Raw genomic sequence first — 19,053 nt, 5'->3', positions numbered from 1 at the left:
TTTGATAGTGTGGACAGGGAAACTATCTGGCAGCTCCTCCATCACTATGGAATCCCTCAAAGTTTCATCACCCTGATCCAGCAACTTTATGAAGGCGCCACACGCCAAATTATCCATAACGACAAATTGACAGAGGAGTTTGAGGTGAGAACAGGAGTCCGACAAGGATGCATGCTCTCCCCAATGATCTTCCTGTTAGTGGTCGACTGGGTGATGCATCAGACAATTAAAACAGGAAAAACCGGAATCCAGTGGTCCCTGACTCAATTCCTTGAAGACCTGGACTTTGCGAACGACTTGTGACAGATGTCCCAGAAAAGCCAACATATGCACCAGAAAACCGATAGCCTAGCCCAAGAAGCATCCAAGACTGGACTGCGGATCAACCTAGAGAAGACTAAAATCATGACCCTGTTAAAAAAGCAGCAGAAGCCAATCACCCTTGGAGACAGCGAGCTGGAAGAAGTCACCTCTTTCACCTACCTGGGCAGCATTGTATCAGCATCAGGTGGTTCTGACGAGGACATCAAAGCTAGAATCGGGAAAGCTAGACACGTCTTTATTAACCTGAGACCAGTCTGGAGGTCAACATCCCTATCTGTCCGCAATAAAATACGAATTTTCAACAGCAACGTTAAGTCTGTCCTTCTCTATGGCTCAGAGACCTGGAGGGTCACCAACACCCTAACCAACAAACTCCAAGTATTCGTCAATGGCTGCCTTCGCAACATACTGAAGATCAGGTGTACAGATAAACTAAAGAATACTGAGTTGTGGCAGCAGACAAACCAAGATCCCATCAACCAGCAGATTGCCAGGCGTAAATGGCAATGGATAGGACACACCCTGCGGAAACCCTCACAGGACATCACCCGGCAGGCCTTGCAATGCGACCCTCGGGGAAAGAGATGGGTCGGTCGCCCTAAGACCACGTGGAGACGATCCTGTGAAGAGGAAATGAAGAAGTGCAACCTGTCGTGGGGTGAAGTGAAAAAGGCTGCCCAGAATAAACTGCGTTGGAGAGCTGTTGTTGAGGCCCTTTGTTCTACGGGGAATCCAAGGAGATAAGAAGAAGAAAATTTCATCTGAAAAGTAAACAGATTTTATGTTTACAGCCTGACTCTCTGATAGACATCTTTGTGCATCCAAGCCATTCACTGCGAACAGCAACTAGAATAATGGAATGAATGAACTTCTGTGGCATGTTTATCTTGAAGTAGGTGGAGTTTGTATGTCAGCATGTACTGAGTGAACAAACCTTAGATTTGTCCTTTAAAGCAGCAATGACTTATGGTTTTAGCCACTTGGTGGCAGCGAACAAGCTGTGATCGCAACATGACCTTTTGAAAATGAGTCTGAGCAGAAACAGTATAGTCAAAACAGTGAACTAAAAGATGTTAAAGCTGAGAGGTTAATTCTGTGTGGGTTCTTTTAATCACCCCTTTCACATTCCAAGTAACATAAGATGTGTTGTTAAAATAAAATATTGACTGGTGCAATTTTACTTTCTTGCACTTTAACAAACTTTTGATGAAAGCACTTGAGTGTTCTGATGCAGTTAAATAAACTGAGCTACAAGGGAAAAAAAGAAAAGATGAACCAGTCAAATCTAGGAATGGGATTTCATGCATGGATCAGTCTTACAGAGCTTCTGCCTGAGAGCAAGAATTGTCAAGTAAACACGTTGAAACAGTAGCAGAGATAGACCCTAACTGATTCTGCTTGTGATTGCTTCCAGGATTTCGGCTATAGCACAGGAGAGAATCATCTCAGGTAATCTTGCCAGGGTTGTTTTATCTCCTTAATCCTTAAGGTCACAGGCAGTGAAATGGTTTGCAGTGCTCTTAAAGGCGTCAATTCCCTGACCCCCCTAGGAGCACACATGTGGAAATGTGCTTTTATACAGCATTATGTAGAACTGACACACGGCACCTAGTGATATTAGCACCGACAACAGAATCAGAATCAGCTTTATTGGCCAGGTGTGTCGGACACACGAGGAATTTGACTCTGGTACATCAGCTCTCAATGTGCATGTACATATCCCCATGCAAGGGGCATGTAAACAGTAAACCAACATAAGGCTGTGTAGTATATCAAAATAATAAACAGTATTAACAAGCAACAAACAGTGCAAACAATGCAAAATAAGCTGTATAAACAGGCAGTAATCAATGCAGACAACAAGGAATGTTTATTGAAATGAGATAAATAGGAATAAAAACATAGTACTTAAAACTAGAGACCTGTACGGAACTGTATAATCTGTACAATGTATATTTACAGGTATTGCACTGAGGGTTATTGTCCAGTCATACTGTCGTGGGTTAAGTTCATCAGAGTGATGGCCTGAGGGAAGAAACTGTCCCTGTGCCTGGTTGTCTTAGTGCACAGTGACAGGGAATCAATGTAAACCAACAGAACATTTGACGAACAGCATCGGCCAGACTAGTTTCCGTCCCTGGATTTTCTTCTTCTTCCGAGCCCCAGATACGTAGCTTCCACACACCACTCCACCCTCTCCGACTCTCACTCCCACCCCTCTTTGCGCGCACCTGTGCCGCTGCCGCTCGTGCGTCACGACGGCAGCTGGTTCTTTAGACCTTTCTCCCAGTCGAGCTGGCTGCAGACCGAGTCCACCTATCAAGCCAGCTGCAGGTTCTCCTCTTGCTGCCGCTGTACCCGCTTGTCTTCTCCGCACACTTCACTCGTTTATCACACAATAGCAAGATTCCACCAAACTTTGGGGATTTTTTTGCGCACAGACTCGCAGTTTGAAAAAACAGCCTATCAGCGCGACTTCCACAAAAAAAACTTCAAGAGATATCATGCAGATTTATGTGGCTGTGATATTCGTGTATGGTGTGTCGGGTAAGTTCAGCAACTTCTCTTTTTGGTCAAACTCGTTGCAGTTCAGTCTCTTTCTCTTAAACACATTTTCAAGCGCAAGCAAATAACATTTGTCATTAAATGTGTGGAGAAAAAAAGAAGTAACTTTGAGGTGACTCCAGTGCAATATCTCTCAAATCTGCACTAATGATTATGGAGAAAGAAAGGAAGGTCATTTTGAGGGTCGTCACAGGAGGATCTCTGCGATTTTCACAGTAATTTTGTTATATTGGTTTGAAAACAGAGGGAGCTATCATATGGTTTTAAGGCAATGCATGTGCCACCCTGTACCTGCCTGAATAAAATTACCTGTAAGTGGAAGAGATTGTTGTCAGTGGGAGCTTTCTCACAGGCTGCTTATGAGACATCCCCAGGATTAACTGTAAAGCTGATCTAACCCAGCAGTGCTGTGTGCATTCTGTATTAAGGGCAAGTACAGGTTGCAGGTCCTTAGCCTGGAGGACAAAAGCTCTCCATTCATCCAGCCGCTGATTTCAAACTGTAAACATTCTTATGGGCTAAAAAGACAGGAATCTGTTGCACAACTCTTTGCTGTGTTTGTGTTCTAGCCACAAGCAAGCATCCAGGAGAGCAAGACAATTTTAAAGCCATAACTGCCCCCGCTGTGTGCTGCCATGTTAGAAATGGATCTCCTGCAGGAGGAAGCAAATACATACAGCAAATATGTTTTATGTTGTCACGGTTTTACTCTTTAGACCCTGAAAGAGCGATACTGATTCATATACACTTTGCCACTGGGCGCTGTTTAGTCATTGTTGGGCACCTGTCGCCAAACCTAGCTTGTGATTTTTGCACTGCTGGCTCTAGTCGATCCCTGTCAGCTTCTGGTTGGCTGGCTCAGCATATTGACTCAGTGATGGAGCCAGGTAGTAATAGAGAGCTGTCAGAGTGGCCATCCAGCCTAGTAAATCATTGTCTCCATCCATTTAAGGTAATGCCTCTTGTATTTTTTAATTATAAATTACACATTTGCTTTTTCAGATTGACTCACCATTCCCAACCTTACTGGCAGTTATAAGAATATTACAACAGAACTGTAGTGCTAAACATCGCAGTGTCTACAGTTCATGTGTTGGCTGAGAATGTTCTACACACTAACACATCACTAAGTAACAGAAATTTAGACTCCCTATAAGATGTGATGAATATGTTGTCACATTTTTGGCTGAACTGTGACCTGCACAATTATCCAAGTCATCCTCTTTTCATTAATGATTTTAGGGCATTGTGACCTCGTCAGGCTTTGGTAATGCTGACAAACACACTTGTCAGACTACTTTGCTGCTGAAAAGGTTAAACATTGACTGACCAGCTTTACTAAGGACAGACAACAATGTACTAACTAAAGAAAAAAATAACAAACATATCCTGATTGTTTTCATCATTGCTTGTAGGCTAGGCTACATATTTGCAAAGAAATATATGTCGTAGTTGTTGGATTTTGCTTCTCTTAGTCGTAAAAATATGAAGTGTTTATAGGAGCTTTCATATTATGTAATCACAGAACTATCAGCTTCAGCAGTGGAGCTCCTTAGGCTGATAGAAATTAGCATGGTGATGGCAGGCATCTCACATTCCACACATTAGTGCATGTCCATTTATACAAGAATGTGATATTAGTCAAGAATCTTTGAGTTTATACTCCAGGGAACAGTGATTAATTTGGTATTTGTTATCAAAAGCAGATGCTATGTTATCTCTCGGTCCAGCACCCGTCAGGCTGGAATTTCAGAGTTAGCACCTAACTGAAACCTCACTGTTGTAAATGAGATGCACGTCTAAAGCAAAGCAAAGCAAAGCCACTAATGGGTGAAGATCTCCTGTGCTTTAATTGAATTCCATTTTACTTTAGAAGAATGCACTCCATGTCTGAGTAAACACTCAGAGCCATATAACAACTTGCTGTCAGAGTAGACTTAGTGGCCTTTTTGTGACACATGTTTACAGGCGCATCTTTTCTTCCTTAATTGGTGATTTTCTAGATTTCCCACAGTGTTTATCAGCAAGAGTAGAAGAAGAATTGTACCGTTTAGCTGATTATGTGATGTTCCTTCCCTGTTGACCTTAGCTTGACCTTCAGATAATTGAAGCTCAGATCATTTCAGCTAAAATAAAATAAAGGTCCTAAACAATTCAAACACTGCTGTGCTTGGACACGAGTGCACAAGAAGCATTACACGGCGCCACAACAGATGGCACAGCTTGCTTCTTTCTTAGCTTTGTGATCTGTTGTTTGAGAGATGTCTGATTGTGCTGAGTGTTAATTAATTCTTTAAAAGCGCTTGGATTTTGATGAGCCGTCTCCTAGGACACGGTTTTACCTGAGATGATTCACACTGGTGGATTTCTACTTATAATATACTGTGTCAGTGTTTTTGTAAAATAGAGCGTTGAGCAAAGAGTCCTTACTTCTTGGCACTGAGAGAATACTTTCATAACTCGAGGTCTTTGACAGCAGAACAAATTTTAAAGACAATATTTTATTTTATTGTTCTCTAGTGGTTTATAGTGAATGTTACTGGCCATGAATCACAGCATTTCCAGCTGCCAGTCATGGATCATTCCCCAGTTTTTCCCTCATTTCCTGTAATGTCTCCCTTGTGGAATCACTATTAAGGGCACAGAATATCCCCAAAATGACTTGGTTGATGTTACTATCAGGAATAACAATTCTTCCACAAACAAGAAGTTCATGGAGTTATTTTTCAGTGTGTGATGTAGTTTTGTAGTCAACAGGACATTAGGACTGAAGAACACCATTTCAGATGCTACAGATAGGTTTTATATGATGGACGTGGTTCTTTGGTTGCATTCAGATCTGTGATTTTATGGAATGAGATCCTTTTTATGCCCCCAAGAACAAGATGTGCCATTGAGGTTGAAGAAATTTTACATTTGGCAAGAAAAGAAATCTCTGTACCGCCTGTTTTTGACTCACATTCAGCCATCAGAAGGTCAGACTGTCTTTCAGGGCACTGTACTTGTACTATATAAAGAATATATAAAGAATATATTTATTTTGCTGAGTCAAATTAAATTTTCAATTAGCATTCAACTACCAAGCAGATTTCATAAGTTAAGCAGATATTCATAAAATAATGAGATGGTTTAGTCAAACTGATGCTGTGATGCTATCAGCTCTAAAATGTATCCTGTTCCTCTGCCTGTTCTGAAACATTGTGCGCTAACCAGCTTCTGACCAATTGGTGAGGCCAGTTTTTATGTTTAAAAGCTGAATGTGTGTGATGCGGTATGTGTAGTTTATTTACCCACAAAATATTAATAATAATAATTTGCAAAACTGTGGTTAGAGTTCACAGTAGTGTGACATACTTAGGCAAAATCGTGACTCTTTAGCAGAAACCACAGGCGTGATAAGGCAGAGTCACTGAAGCAAATGAAACGAATTTCACTAATGAAGGCAGGATTAGATGAGGGAAGTAATTATTTTCCCTTTCAGTTTGCATGACATTTGAAATGCTTTACATTTATCATATGTAAGTCTGCGCTGTTTGTTTCTGCATAATTTCCAGCAGACTGAAGTACAACAGTAGCTAAACTGACCCAGCTCACTGTGCCTACCCACGCCTGTCAGTGGATCACCAGCTTTCTGACAGAAAGAAAGCAGCAGGTGAGGTTGAGGAAAACCTCATCCAGCACCTAGATAATCAGCACAGGTGCTGTGTGCTCTTCCCACTCCTGTTTTTCCCCCTACACAGATGATTGCACCTCTGTTAAACTCCTGCATTTCGCAAATGACACAATGGGCATCGTTCTTATGTGAGACAGTGACGAGTCAGCCTACAGGCGGGAGGTTGAACAGCTGGTCCTGTGGTGTGGTTGGAACAACCTGGAGATGAACACGCTCAAAACAGTGGAAATGACAGTGGACTTCAGGAAGAATTTTACTTGTCTACTCGTTGCCTTACGCAAGAGCATTGTAAATGCCCATTTAATGCTGAGAACTGTATGTTCAACACATCTGGCCATTAAATCTGATTCTGATTCTGATACAAGACTGTTGATTAAGTAAAGAGTACACACAGAACTGCTCCCTGAAGCACTAGTAGAGCCTGTTGGCATGGGTTTGGACAATGCACGTAAACCCTCCTTAATGATTCAAGATTAAAAGTGTTTATTGTCATACGTATGGAAATGTGTTTCTCTGCACAATGAAATTCTTGCTTTGCCGTCCACCCTGAATACCACACAACACAAGTGTTGGTTGTATTGTTGATTATTGTATTTATGGTTTTGATTGTTTAAATGTTTAATGTTTTTGATTTGTATTGAAACTTATGTATTGACGACAGGTGTTGTTGACCTCTTGGCCAGGTCACCCTTGTAAAAGAGATCGTGATCTCAATGGGTTTTTTACCTGGTTAAATAAAGAGAAAGAAAAAGTGAAATATAAAGTAGATAAACAGTAGCACAAAGTCTAAAGGCACTTTAAACAGCGAGTGAAAAGAAATATAATGAGAAGTATATAAAAATATCATGAAAACACTCACATCGGAGCTGTATGTGCAGTAGTCAGTGAGACGCACACACTCCACATGTCAAGGATAATGTTGTAAGATCGGGCTGTCAGTATGACTCTCGTATGGCAGAAATTTTACATGAATAATCATATTCTTGGATTTTCTGCTTTGTTTACAGCATTAAATATCACAGAGGAGAGGGCAACATGTCCCCTTGGATATTTCCCCTGTGGCAACCTGACCATTTGCCTCCCTCAGCTCATGCACTGCAATAACATTGATGATTGTGGAAATCAAGCAGATGAAGAGAACTGTGGTGAGTTGTTGCTGCCACTTGAACAAATGTCAATATGTAACAAATGTTACTATGTAACCTGTTGTCCACATCTGTAATGTACCAGCTCTGTGGGGCACTTAGATCATAGCTGACATGTACATGAAAACCTCATGAAAATCCACTTTCATGAGTACAAGTGCAGTCACTTTATTACATTGTGACTTCATTCTGACCTTGAAGATGTACATGGACGTGGCAGCTAATTTAGTAGTTTACTGCTTAGTCACATCCCATACATGTGCTTTGTCACTCTCCAGTGGATCTAATGGATCTAAACTAGCACGTAAAACAGGCTTAACTCTGAACCACAATCTTAGCCATCTGTGTAGGCAGAGACACAAGCCGCTGTCTTCTGAAAGACCACCAGATGTACAGAACTGAAACGTGCCTCATGCACACAATCGGGGAAAGATCAAGGAATAGTGGAGAAGTGATCTGAGAGAGTGGTGAGGGGGGGCCGGGGTGTCAGTGATCTTACAGTATAGTTAAAACCGGGGAGGAAGGTAGGTAGGTATTATAACCTCTAGAGTCCCTGCGTCCTCATATGAGGACCGCACAGCTTGGGTTTCCAAAGCTCAGGACTCTAGAGGTTATTGATCCCTCAATGGGGAAATTTCAGCATCGGATAACTGTAGGGGCACACAGATACTCATAGTGATGTGTGCATGTTGCATGATCTGTCTCTGCGTTATTGGTACTATTCCAAAATCCTGTGTATGTTATGCATAGCTGGCACAGTGTTGACACGATGTGGATACCTTCATTAAAATGTAACTCATCTGCCACAACACCAGGATTTAACAGAAACTGACCTTCTCTACTTTTCTGCTCCCAGGTGGTCTGTTTTAAAATCTGCTAAAAAAAAGAAGAAAATAAGTTATTTCATAAAGATTATATGACTATGGTATTATAATAATAATAATAATAATAATAACTTCCTCACCTCTGCTGACCTGCAGCTCCAGTTTGTGAAAACAGGCTTATGTGTGACTGATTTTATCTTTAGGAGATGTTCATCAGTCATGACTCCTGTGCTGAAACAGGTGCAGCTTATAAAACAGTTGTCAGTTTATAATAAATGATACCTATCCCACCTGACTCCTTTGATTTTAGTCATCCCACGGCCAGAATTATAACCAGATGTCCAGTGTTGTGTCCAGTAAGTGCCGTTGGTTTAAAGCTAGAACTGTTTCACTGCATTTTTCTATCTCCAGACATATTTAGAAGTGCACCATCACATCACATGCCCCCGTGACCCGGTCCCGGATAAGCGGAGGAAAATGGATGGATGGATGGACCATCACAAATATGATACGAGTACACTGATGGCTAACCCAGTGTTACATCCCAGAAACACATACTTACAGTAGTGCTTCTCTTGTTACTCTGGGTGCTGTTGTTTTTAGTTTATCTGTGAATAAAGGTTTAACCATGGGTTTGAATTAACACCTATTGGAAACAGAGAAAGAAGATGATGTGTTTAAAATTGGTTCAGTTTCTAGCAGGGCTAATGTATTGTATTTGATTAAATGGTTTTGTAGAGGTGTATCTAAAATGGGTGTATCACTGGATGTTGATTTTCTGATGAAATAATAAGTATTAGTTAATAATACCATACTACTACTATTACTAAGTATCACTTAGTAAATCTCACTCTTCAGGTTGCAGCTAAACTTTTCATTGCTTTGTTTAGAGGTGAGGGTTTGAGTGCATTTACAACATCCATCTCCAACTACATGCTGACTTCTGTTGTCTGCTTAGACATTGCACTTAACATTTGCCCACATTAACTGATATTTCTCAAATGGAAAAATAGTATGTGAGAGAGGTCAGTCATACTAATGAACCCACAAATGATTATGACCAGCCCTGTAGTTGCCCTCAGCTATAGAGTGTAGCATTTCAGCTCCTGATCATGTTTTGCTTTTACTGGCTGCAGCTTTACTGTTGACTGCTCCCAGGATCATTTTCAGCTGTGGGCTGCAGTTTCAGCAAAAGACCTCTCTGTACCAAATGGATGATGGAGTTAGAAAACTAGCTGCTCAACATATTGGAACATAGTTTAGTAGCTAAAGAGACATTTTGTCATTATGGATGAGTGGTAGAACTGTTAGATGTGTAAATAGGTAACTGTTAACACATGTCTTATACTTACACACTTTATACTTTTATAACATTTCAGTGTTGTTTGCAGTTTGTTGTACTGCCCCCAAGTGGCCACATATAATGTAATGCTTCTTTAATGACATAACCTAAACAATAACATAAAATACTTTAAACCTAACATTGAACAGGAGATTCAGTTACAGTATCTATGAAGGGCATACTGTATCACAATGCAAAATACTGCTGTCTGGGTAGTTCCTTTTTGGGTTGCGAATGGGGCTTTTGAGCTGCATGTCCTTCACAGCACTTTTAAAAATTTAACTAGACTGCAGTTTCTTTTAAAAACAGGGAAGATCAAACATCAGAAAGCAAACAATGTTTAACGAGTGATTGGAGATAAATAAAGGTAACTTTTGCAACAAGGTGACCTTTTCAACAGTATCTGCATTTGCAAAGAGGTAATTGATACCTGCCTCAACCTCCAGACCTGTAGGATATTACTCCTGTCAGAAAGAACACATTGCTCACTTATTAGTTTGATAGTCACTGGTAAAATCCTCTTGAGGCATTTTACTTTTACTCCATTTTCAAACATCCCTGTGCAGGACACCAATGCTCCTAATTCCTTGTGGATAAATGTTAAGGTGGTGGAAAAGGCCAAGTTCCAAATTCTTAAAGCTGCAGAACTGAACCAGATATAAAATAGGTTGTTTGAAACTTTCAGTTAGACAAACCCATCCAGCTCTATTTTTGGTGACGGATTGATCCAGCAGATTTTAAAAACACAAAGATCATTATTCTGTCATTATGGGCTTTTCACTGAAGAGTTGATTCAGCAGATAAAGTAATCAACTATACAGTGCAAATTCTCAAAGTACCTCTCTCATTCATAAACTAACAGCCTGCCCTCAGTGCTCTGAAAAACAAAATGCTGAATACATGTTGTGTTTAGACAGAACAAGTATAAGAACCATGGGCCCAATAAGACGGTCTGTTATTTCTAACTGAATCGGCAGTTTGTTACTCTCCAGTGTTCAGTCTGACATTGCTCTCTTACTAGATGGTTTCGTGGGGCAGATTTGATGTCTAGCTGATCTGATGTCACTTGCAGACATGGCACATAGTTAGTATTTTACAGAGAACAGCAGTCAAGAGCCAAAGTCCTGAGCCTACTTTGTTCAGTGTAGTGTTCAGGAAGGTCCAGTGTTTCTGTGTTAAGTAACATTAGGATATCTTTGAAGACAACTTTTAAATGGGAACCCAGGGGAAAACACTTCAAGAAACAGCAACCTCACCCACTTCATAACTCTACATTGTGTGGTGCTAGTTGGCAAATGTTCATATGCTACAAGCTAAAATAACATGGTAAATATGATAAACATTAAACCCACCAAACCTTATTAGTACTGTAGTCGTGAGCATGTTATCAAGCTGATGGCACTGTGACAGAACACTTCCTTGCCTGAACAGCCTCCCCATCATGTGTGGAACTGTAATATGTTAATTCATTTGGCTCATCTTTTGTGCAGAATTGGTGCATTATCCCAATAATATTATCAAATAAATGCAAATTAAGATGGCACTCAATAACAAGAATTCACTTTGCAAGAAGAGAAAGCATTTTCAGCTGTCCGGCCTTCGTCGGTGCGCTTTCCTTGGCTCACTCGTCATCTCTCTCCCTTTGACTTCCACTGATGCACAGGTATGTGCGCGGACTGACAACCAGTTGTTTGGCTTATTCTCAGTGTAGCTTTCAGCTGCTCTGACGCAAGTGAAAGTCACACTGACAGGGAGCATCTTTGTGATAAAAAGCTCCAGAGTCTCAGATGATGGGAGTTTCCATCTTCTGTTTTTTTTTTTCTGTGCCTTATCAGATCTTGTTTCTCTCAAGATGTTTGTTAACAAGGTGAAGAGAGTCCAGGACTTCATCACACACAGCAACAGGATGAGGGTTGTGTTTTTGTCAGACTAGTGTCATTTTTCACAGGACTGGTCTTTGTCTCTTCCTCTGTTATCAGACAAAATTTCATTTGCATATGTATTAGGCGAAGGGGTACCATAGTTTAAAAAGGTGGCAGCTGCTCAGTCATTGTGATGTTTATATCAGGCTTATTAGAGAAAATTACCTGCAGGAAGTTTGGGACAATTTTTATTGCACACAATGACCTTCACTGACTGATGCAGAAACTTGGAGCTTTTACTATTTATAGAAAGTTATTCATTTGACTAAAACTCTTTTTTTCATCATCATGCTGAAAAAGCTATTTGCCATCCCTCATCTCAGAAATTTTACAAGTCTGTGATTTTTCTTTGGAAATATATCAGAATAGTTCAGGAAGATTAAAGCCTTCAGCCCTGTTACTGTCACGCTCCAGCTGTTGCCTCCGGTTTGTTGGTGGGCTTCAGCAACACTGCAGTTTCAGTAGAACTGAATCAGTGAACTAGTCCGCAGCTTATTTCTTGTGTTGTCTTCATAAACCTTCTTTCTGACTGGGTGACTCTCTAATCATCCCTTTCTCCACTTGCATTGGCACGGTTGGCTCCAAAAGATAAGAAACTGTTGTTGGTATTTGTGATTCCTCAGCCGTGGAGCAGCAGCAGGACAGAGAGGTTGAACTATCAAAGAGATATTAAGTGAAGTGGATCAACTAAAAACAAGCCTTGGTTAGAGGAATCTTTACAGATAAGCACATTAGACATCTAACATTATGTTTAAAGGCTGTGTCTGGCTGTGTTTTCTTCCTTTCGGATATTTTTAGAATTGCACAACATTCAGGGGTGTTTTCAAAGCAACCCTGATCCCAAGACCGCACAGTACAAATACTTGAATGCTGTCTGATGGAGCTCTGAAATACCTTGAAATTAAGTCAATACCTTGGACAGTTATCTGGTGTAAAAAGAAGCCCCAAAAAGCAAACATCGAGGCGTCTGTTTTACAGCAATAGACCCAAACCTATCAAGCAGCTATGGGAATCAGACTAAGGAATAGAAGCTAAACTTGTTTAACCCAGAAAAATTATCCTCCACTTTCAGGATTTAGGTAAATCCACTGTCTGCAGTGTTCATGGCAATGATAGTTAGACTGCCGTTGCTGTAGACCAAAGAAGAAATCTATGTAGTCTTTCCTTTTAAATCTCTGGCCACTGCCCTCCTGCTCTGACATATTAATACAAAAATCTACCGGTGGGAGAGGAGTTTGCAGTTAAAATTTGTATGTCAACAAAGGTAGTAGTACAGAAGTGAGAGTCTGAATTTTAATGCATTTGTTAGAATTTGTAGGTGAGTTCAAGGTAATAATATGGTTTTCATTTTGTTGAATAAGAAGCTTTGCACTTTCCTATAATAAACTAATGCAAGCAGCAAAAACTGCCTGAGCAATATATGGACTTTTCCCAAGGGTGTCGGTGGAGTGTTTGGTTTCTGGTGTGATGAGTTACTCCTGACTCATCTTTTCAGTGTGCTCTTTATTTTAAAGGTTTTGTGAACGCTGTTGTGTATTTTTATGAAGTAGCAATCTGTGTTTCCATCACTTTTTCTGATACTACAACTCTTTCTTTTTATCTCTCTCACAGCTCATATACTATTCATATGTACAAATTTGATGAATGTGTTTTATTTCCACAGATCCTTGTTTCTTGTTTCTCTTCATTCAGTGGTTTCTTCTGTACAGTATATGATTAATGTGACTTTGTGTGGTTTCTAATCAGATATCTCTTTCTGCAACAAATGTTGCACATGCCCTAAAACTAAGTAAACAGAAACAGTAAATAACCACGTAGGTCCCAAACATATTAGATTAGAGAAAGTGATTGAGGTTGTAGAAATTGTGACTTAACCATGCAGGCACTGATTTGGTACAATAGTGGCACCCAGGAAAGGCCTGGCCCTTTAAGAGCAAACATGGGCCAAGGACTGTCAGTTTGCCAACAAATGAAGGAGAAGATTATTGAAATATTTGAAAACAATGTTCCTCAAAAGAAACATAGGAACAGATTTGGATGCATCGCCCTCTACGGTGCAGAACATAATTAAAAGAGTCAAGGAATCTGGAGGGATTTCAGTGCGTAAAGGGCGCTGGATGACCGTGCTCTCTGATCCCTCAGACAGCTCTGTGTCAAGAATCGCTCCTGATCCTAGTGCTTAGTGTTGTAGCGTTTTAGTACTGGTGTATGTGAATGTGAATAGGTGAATGAAAAGCTTAATTGCAAAGCACTTTGTCCATTAAGGTAAAAAGGCAGTGTGTATGTTTTTTCCCACTTTGACCTGCTACGAGTATTTAGACCTTTTCCTGAAATGTTCTCAGCCCACATGTGAAGGGTTCCAACAGTCTTCAGCTTCTTTTCCACTGGATGCCTAGAGTCTAAAAAGGACATGCAGATTGACCTGAATCACATTCTTGTAAACTTTAACATCCAGGCTCCCGTGACCTTTGGTGTGCACTCCAGAAAGATTGGCTACAATCTTTGGCATCATCTTCTGCAAAGTGTCCACTGACTTAATTTGTTTAGTTTGATTTTGAGGCCTTGCACTTTCTGGTTAGACAAAATAAAGATACATTTCTCTCCATAACTTAAGTGTAGGGTTTTTACTGTCCCATATTCCAGCAGGAAATACATCATGTCAAGGTAGTAATGATCTTGTGGAAGCTTGAAGAGATCACAGGTCTTTTCAGTGACTCTCATCTGGTATCAAGATGTAAACAGCCCAGCAAGAATTAAATGGAGTCCCTAGCAGTCTCTTCTGTAACTGATTTAATGAGTCTAAAAATAACCTGCATGACTAAGAATCCTTATTTGGTGAATTTAGTAAAAGATAAAGTTCAGGTTGTGACAGAACTGGGACAATGGAGACACAAGGCAGTGTTACTGGAGTGGCAAGCATCTCAGAAGGGACAACAGGGACATTTAACTTTCTGTAACTCAGTGATCACCAACAACTCTCTTGTTCACAAAGAAAAAAAAACTCTGAGGTACAGTTAAATGTATTGTTTAGAAAAAAAATGTATGGCCACGCAGAGGCTCAGGACATATCGCCTCTTAAGTTGATATAGAAAATTTGTTAGCAAAAACTTATTTACACATCAAGCTGATTCAGAGTAACATTATTATTCATTTGGGGTCAGGTTTTGGTCCAGTATTCCAGCTCTGTCCTGGGTTTCTGCCAAGTCCTCAGAGTATTATCTGCCTCTTTAGCTGCTAAATGTTCCACTGTGTTTGCTGTTTCTCCTCTTCATTTCTCTATGTGCTATTTAGTGCTGAGCAAGTAGTGTGCAGCCACAGAGTCAGGTGTTAATTCTCTGTAGATTTATCACTGCAAGTAACACCGTTAACATGCCACACAAATTGTCATTTGATACAGTGTTATAAAAATATCATCACATCATCTGCATTAAAAACACAACTCTAATTTCTATATTATCATTTTGGCTGTATGCATTGCAAATATTATTGTTTCCATTGTTTGTGTTATTTTGCTTTTTGATTTGATTTATCAAAACAAAATAAGAATCCTGCAATTGAATACACTGTATATGCCCCAGTAGAGTTTTACTTGCCTTTAGTTAATGGTTCTGTGGCAGCAGTGCAGGACATCTGATCACTGTTTGTTTGTTCTTCAGACCTGACACTGACTTAGCAGTGAGCTACATCACACATGCCTGTGATCAACACTGTTACTATTATTATTAATGCGTATGTTTTTGTGGCATTTGATCTGATGTTCCTACAATAGGACTCTGTGGCAACAAATAAACAACAGTTGTTTCCAAAGTCACAGCAGTCCATGTCAAGGGTTGCAGCAATGAGAACACACTTTGCTGTGATGTGACCTGTCCATAGCTAAAATGGAATAGCATGCAAATATCTGAAGATAGATGTTGTCAGCCTCTAATTTTATATCACACAAGAGAAAATGCAGTCATGCCTTTCATCAAGTGCAATAATAATTATTTTGGCATTTACATTTGTTGAATACTTTTGCAGCCCCAAAGGAGCTCTCTTCTGCCAGGGGGTTGGACTGGTTATGCATCTATTTGCACTTGAATTCCAAAGTGCAAAGTACTAAGATCCACTTAGTGGATTGATTTGTCTAAGACCTCAAAAAAATATTTTCCTGTATATCACTTTGATATGGTTTTGATTGAGTACATATTTAAGTGGACATTAAAATATGATTTTGAATGCAATCAAAGGGATGAGTGATTATTATGTGGCTGTTCTCTAAACTGAACATGAGATCTTCATCAAATTATACCTAATAAATTATGTTTGATTTTGAAGGACAAATGATTGGTTCTAATTTCTGTCTGTTTGTGTTATTTTCATCTCTAGGAGATAATAATGGATGGCCTCATCTTTTCGACAAATACTTTGGAACGCTGAGCTACAACACTGGGACCAAATCCATCGTATGCTGTAAGTATTGTTTGCGAACTGCAAATTTAAAGATATCCTGTAGTCTGTTGTTAGGTCTGGGCACACACCAGTATGTTTAGATTTATAAAAAAACATTGTGGTTTGGGTTAAAATAGCCATCGCCATGGTTCCAAAGATAAACATGTGGTCAAGGTTGTGGAACAATCATCAATAAAACACGTGTTTTCACACTGAAATTATTTTCTTACCCTTCCATCCATCTCAATGTGCTCGCTATAGGGACTTTGATATATACTACATCATCTGACTTCCTCCTTTGTTATTTACTATGGTTGCTAGAGATCACCAACATTCCTGTTGTTTTTTACTGGAGGACAGTCTCTGAAATGTGGATCTCATCAGATACTTTTGTGGTCTTATTTGTCTCAAGCTTGATTTTTTTTATGTGAAACTAAAATAAAATAATTTCTTCTTTTTCCATTGTTCAAGCTGGTTAGTAACCTTTTAAAAGTCAGCTAGCAGTTTGTCGGTGTTCACAGAGAGAAAATAAGGACATCTACCCAGGTGTCTGGTCTTCAGGCTGCCATTTCCTCTTCTGTGAAGCTCCGAATTTTCCAGACAACACTGTGTATCTGTATTCTAAGAGGATTTTTACCATTCCATGGGACTTGCTGTGGCAGTGACTCTCATTACAGGCTGTAAATTGCTCTACCCTTTATAAGGAGCTGTTGCTGAGCATACAGAATTCCACCATGATAGCCAGAGTTTTGTTCATTCACAATCAAAAGAAGACTCAGCACATTGCTTCAGTGAAATAGATACTGTGTATTCTGATCACATTCAAGATGGTCACATTTGCTCTGAAGTGATGAAGTATTTTAAAAACATCACTGCGATAGTACAGTACTAGAACTGAGGAGTTTAAATTCAAATATAAATGTATGTGTCATTCAAGATATACGCAAGAATTAGAGATTTAATCAAGATTGCATGAAGGAAACCATCTATTTTAAGTTTTCTGTGTATTACTTGTTGGTGAAGAAGAGAAATTTACTATGTTTAGATACTGCTTGCAGCCAATGATGCATGAAATTTTTTGTATAAGATGATTGTTCTGGGGTAGGACTGGATAAGTCTGACTTCTTCCTACTCCATTCAAACATGTGCTGGGTATAAGCAAACTGATTCTGGATTAGCTGTGGTTGGCTTTGTGTAATCATGTGTGTGTGTTGATGTCATTTGTTCTGCATGTTTGAAAGAATAAATCAAATCAAATCAAAAATCAAATAGTCACTCTTTAGGCATGTTGGTTACTAAACCGGTCAGTGTGGGAAACATGGCAAACATGTTCCCTGTTCATGAGCCTCTGTCAAGCCTGAGGGTCCACAGAAATGTCAGATACAGGCTAGAGAGACACATTGTCATGGCAGTGTACCGAGCTGTACAAAGACATATTGCTGTTTCCTAGACTATGAAATGCTTTCTGAACCTTTCAGGTGTTTTTCTGCCCTGGAGTGGCTGTGCAACAGGATGGTGGTACAATTTATGAAAGCCAAAAATAAGCCTCAAAGTAATAACCATGAAAGACAAACTCTTTTGTCAGGCAGTGTCTCGCATTACTGTGATTTGCTTCCACTGCAGCATTTAAGTTGCCTTTAGACTGACAACTGCAACATCATTTAGTCAGAAGAACATCCACTTTTCTATTGGTATTCCAGGAACTTTCATATCATTGTCTGAATGTTCTGGGGCTTTTTTGTCCTTCTGCCACAGCTAATGATTTATTTCTTCATTGGATACCTAGACATAAAAAGTACAAACACAGTAAAAGTAATGTTGGCTAAATGGCATATTTGAATTGTTATACACTCATTCATATTTACTATAGCTAGCATTTATGTACAGTGGAGAACACAGACATAGATGAAGTTTGACTCGTTTTTGTCTAGTTCTTCCGGATCTCTAACTCCCAAAACTAAATGACCTAAAGGATTCTGGCCTAAATCAAAACAGCAGAGCTGTTTAACAGGTGGTGATATATACGGTACCACGTGTGATCAGGGAATCTTTCTTTCTTTCTTTATTTTTAAATTAAGATAAAGCCACGGTCTCTGCGACAAACCTGGACCTGTTACTTGGGCCTCTCTTCATTCATATGAACAAAATCCTAAAGTTCAAATCCATTTTTCAAACTTTAAAGGTGTGGTGTACCTACAAAGTATTGCAGAAAAAAGGAAAGTTAGCTTGTTTTTATTTACTGCGAACAGTTCTGCCACACATTGACCTGCTTTATGACTATCAAAAATCTGGCCTATATTTATTTACTTTGTGCACTGCACAGTACACTTCCACACTCAGCCCTGTGTGTTAGGGGATGTTTCCAGTGATTTTAGGAGTGTAAATGATAGTGGGCGTACCTGGAGCAAGTAAACAGGACTGGTAATGAACTGGGCTTTTACAGCCAATACCTATCCAATAAAAATAGCTGAATCTAAGCTGTTGTAAACTGGCAGACCCGCTGAGCATTCCAACTAATCAGATGGCTATTTTCTAAAACATTCAGTTTTCTGAACTGAGAGTTAAACACTGTATGACTCCCATCAAATGTGCAATATTCTCTGCAACTGTACGTGTGTTTGGCTGACAAAGGGGGTCTGATTATTTTCCCCATGTGGCTAATTCTGATGTGGTCTCTTGTAATCATGTCCTGCATTTCCAGACTGGGGTTTAATTGAAGGAAATCAAAGGTGGCTTAACCCAGAAATATTCAACAAGCTTGAGAGAGCTGGGTCTGTTTTTAACATGTGTTTATCCTACAAATCACACAATAAATTCAGCTGACATT

At 39.7% G+C, this 19,053-nt stretch overlaps 1 protein-coding gene and 1 pseudogene across 4 annotated transcripts in view; both read left to right on the top strand.

Annotated features, from left to right (window-relative positions):
- Positions 1-1,068, top strand: part of LOC109973326 (uncharacterized) — a 2,654-nt pseudogene extending 1,586 nt beyond the window's left edge.
- rxfp1 (relaxin family peptide receptor 1) overlaps positions 1-19,053 on the top strand; it is a 38,163-nt gene that overhangs the window by 4,118 nt on the left and 14,992 nt on the right. For 3 of the 4 annotated variants that reach the window (XM_020622840.1, XM_020622839.1, XM_020622842.1), the window contains exons 1-3: positions 2,513-2,871; positions 7,570-7,707; positions 16,164-16,247. In XM_020622840.1, the coding sequence (XP_020478496.1) occupies positions 2,829-2,871; positions 7,570-7,707; positions 16,164-16,247 (265 nt within the window). In that variant the 5' untranslated portion in view covers positions 2,513-2,828. Of the gene's footprint in view, positions 1-2,512; positions 2,872-7,569; positions 7,708-16,163; positions 16,248-19,053 lie in introns of those variants that run through there. The other variant, XM_020622841.1, reaches the window with a different exon arrangement.

The sequence above is a fragment of the Monopterus albus genome, unplaced genomic scaffold, assembly GCF_001952655.1.
Source record: "Monopterus albus unplaced genomic scaffold, M_albus_1.0 scaffold289.1, whole genome shotgun sequence".
Taxonomy (NCBI): domain Eukaryota; kingdom Metazoa; phylum Chordata; class Actinopteri; order Synbranchiformes; family Synbranchidae; genus Monopterus; species Monopterus albus.
The sequence above is the reverse complement of the archived record's forward strand: the minus strand, read 5'-3'. Positions and strand labels throughout refer to the sequence as shown.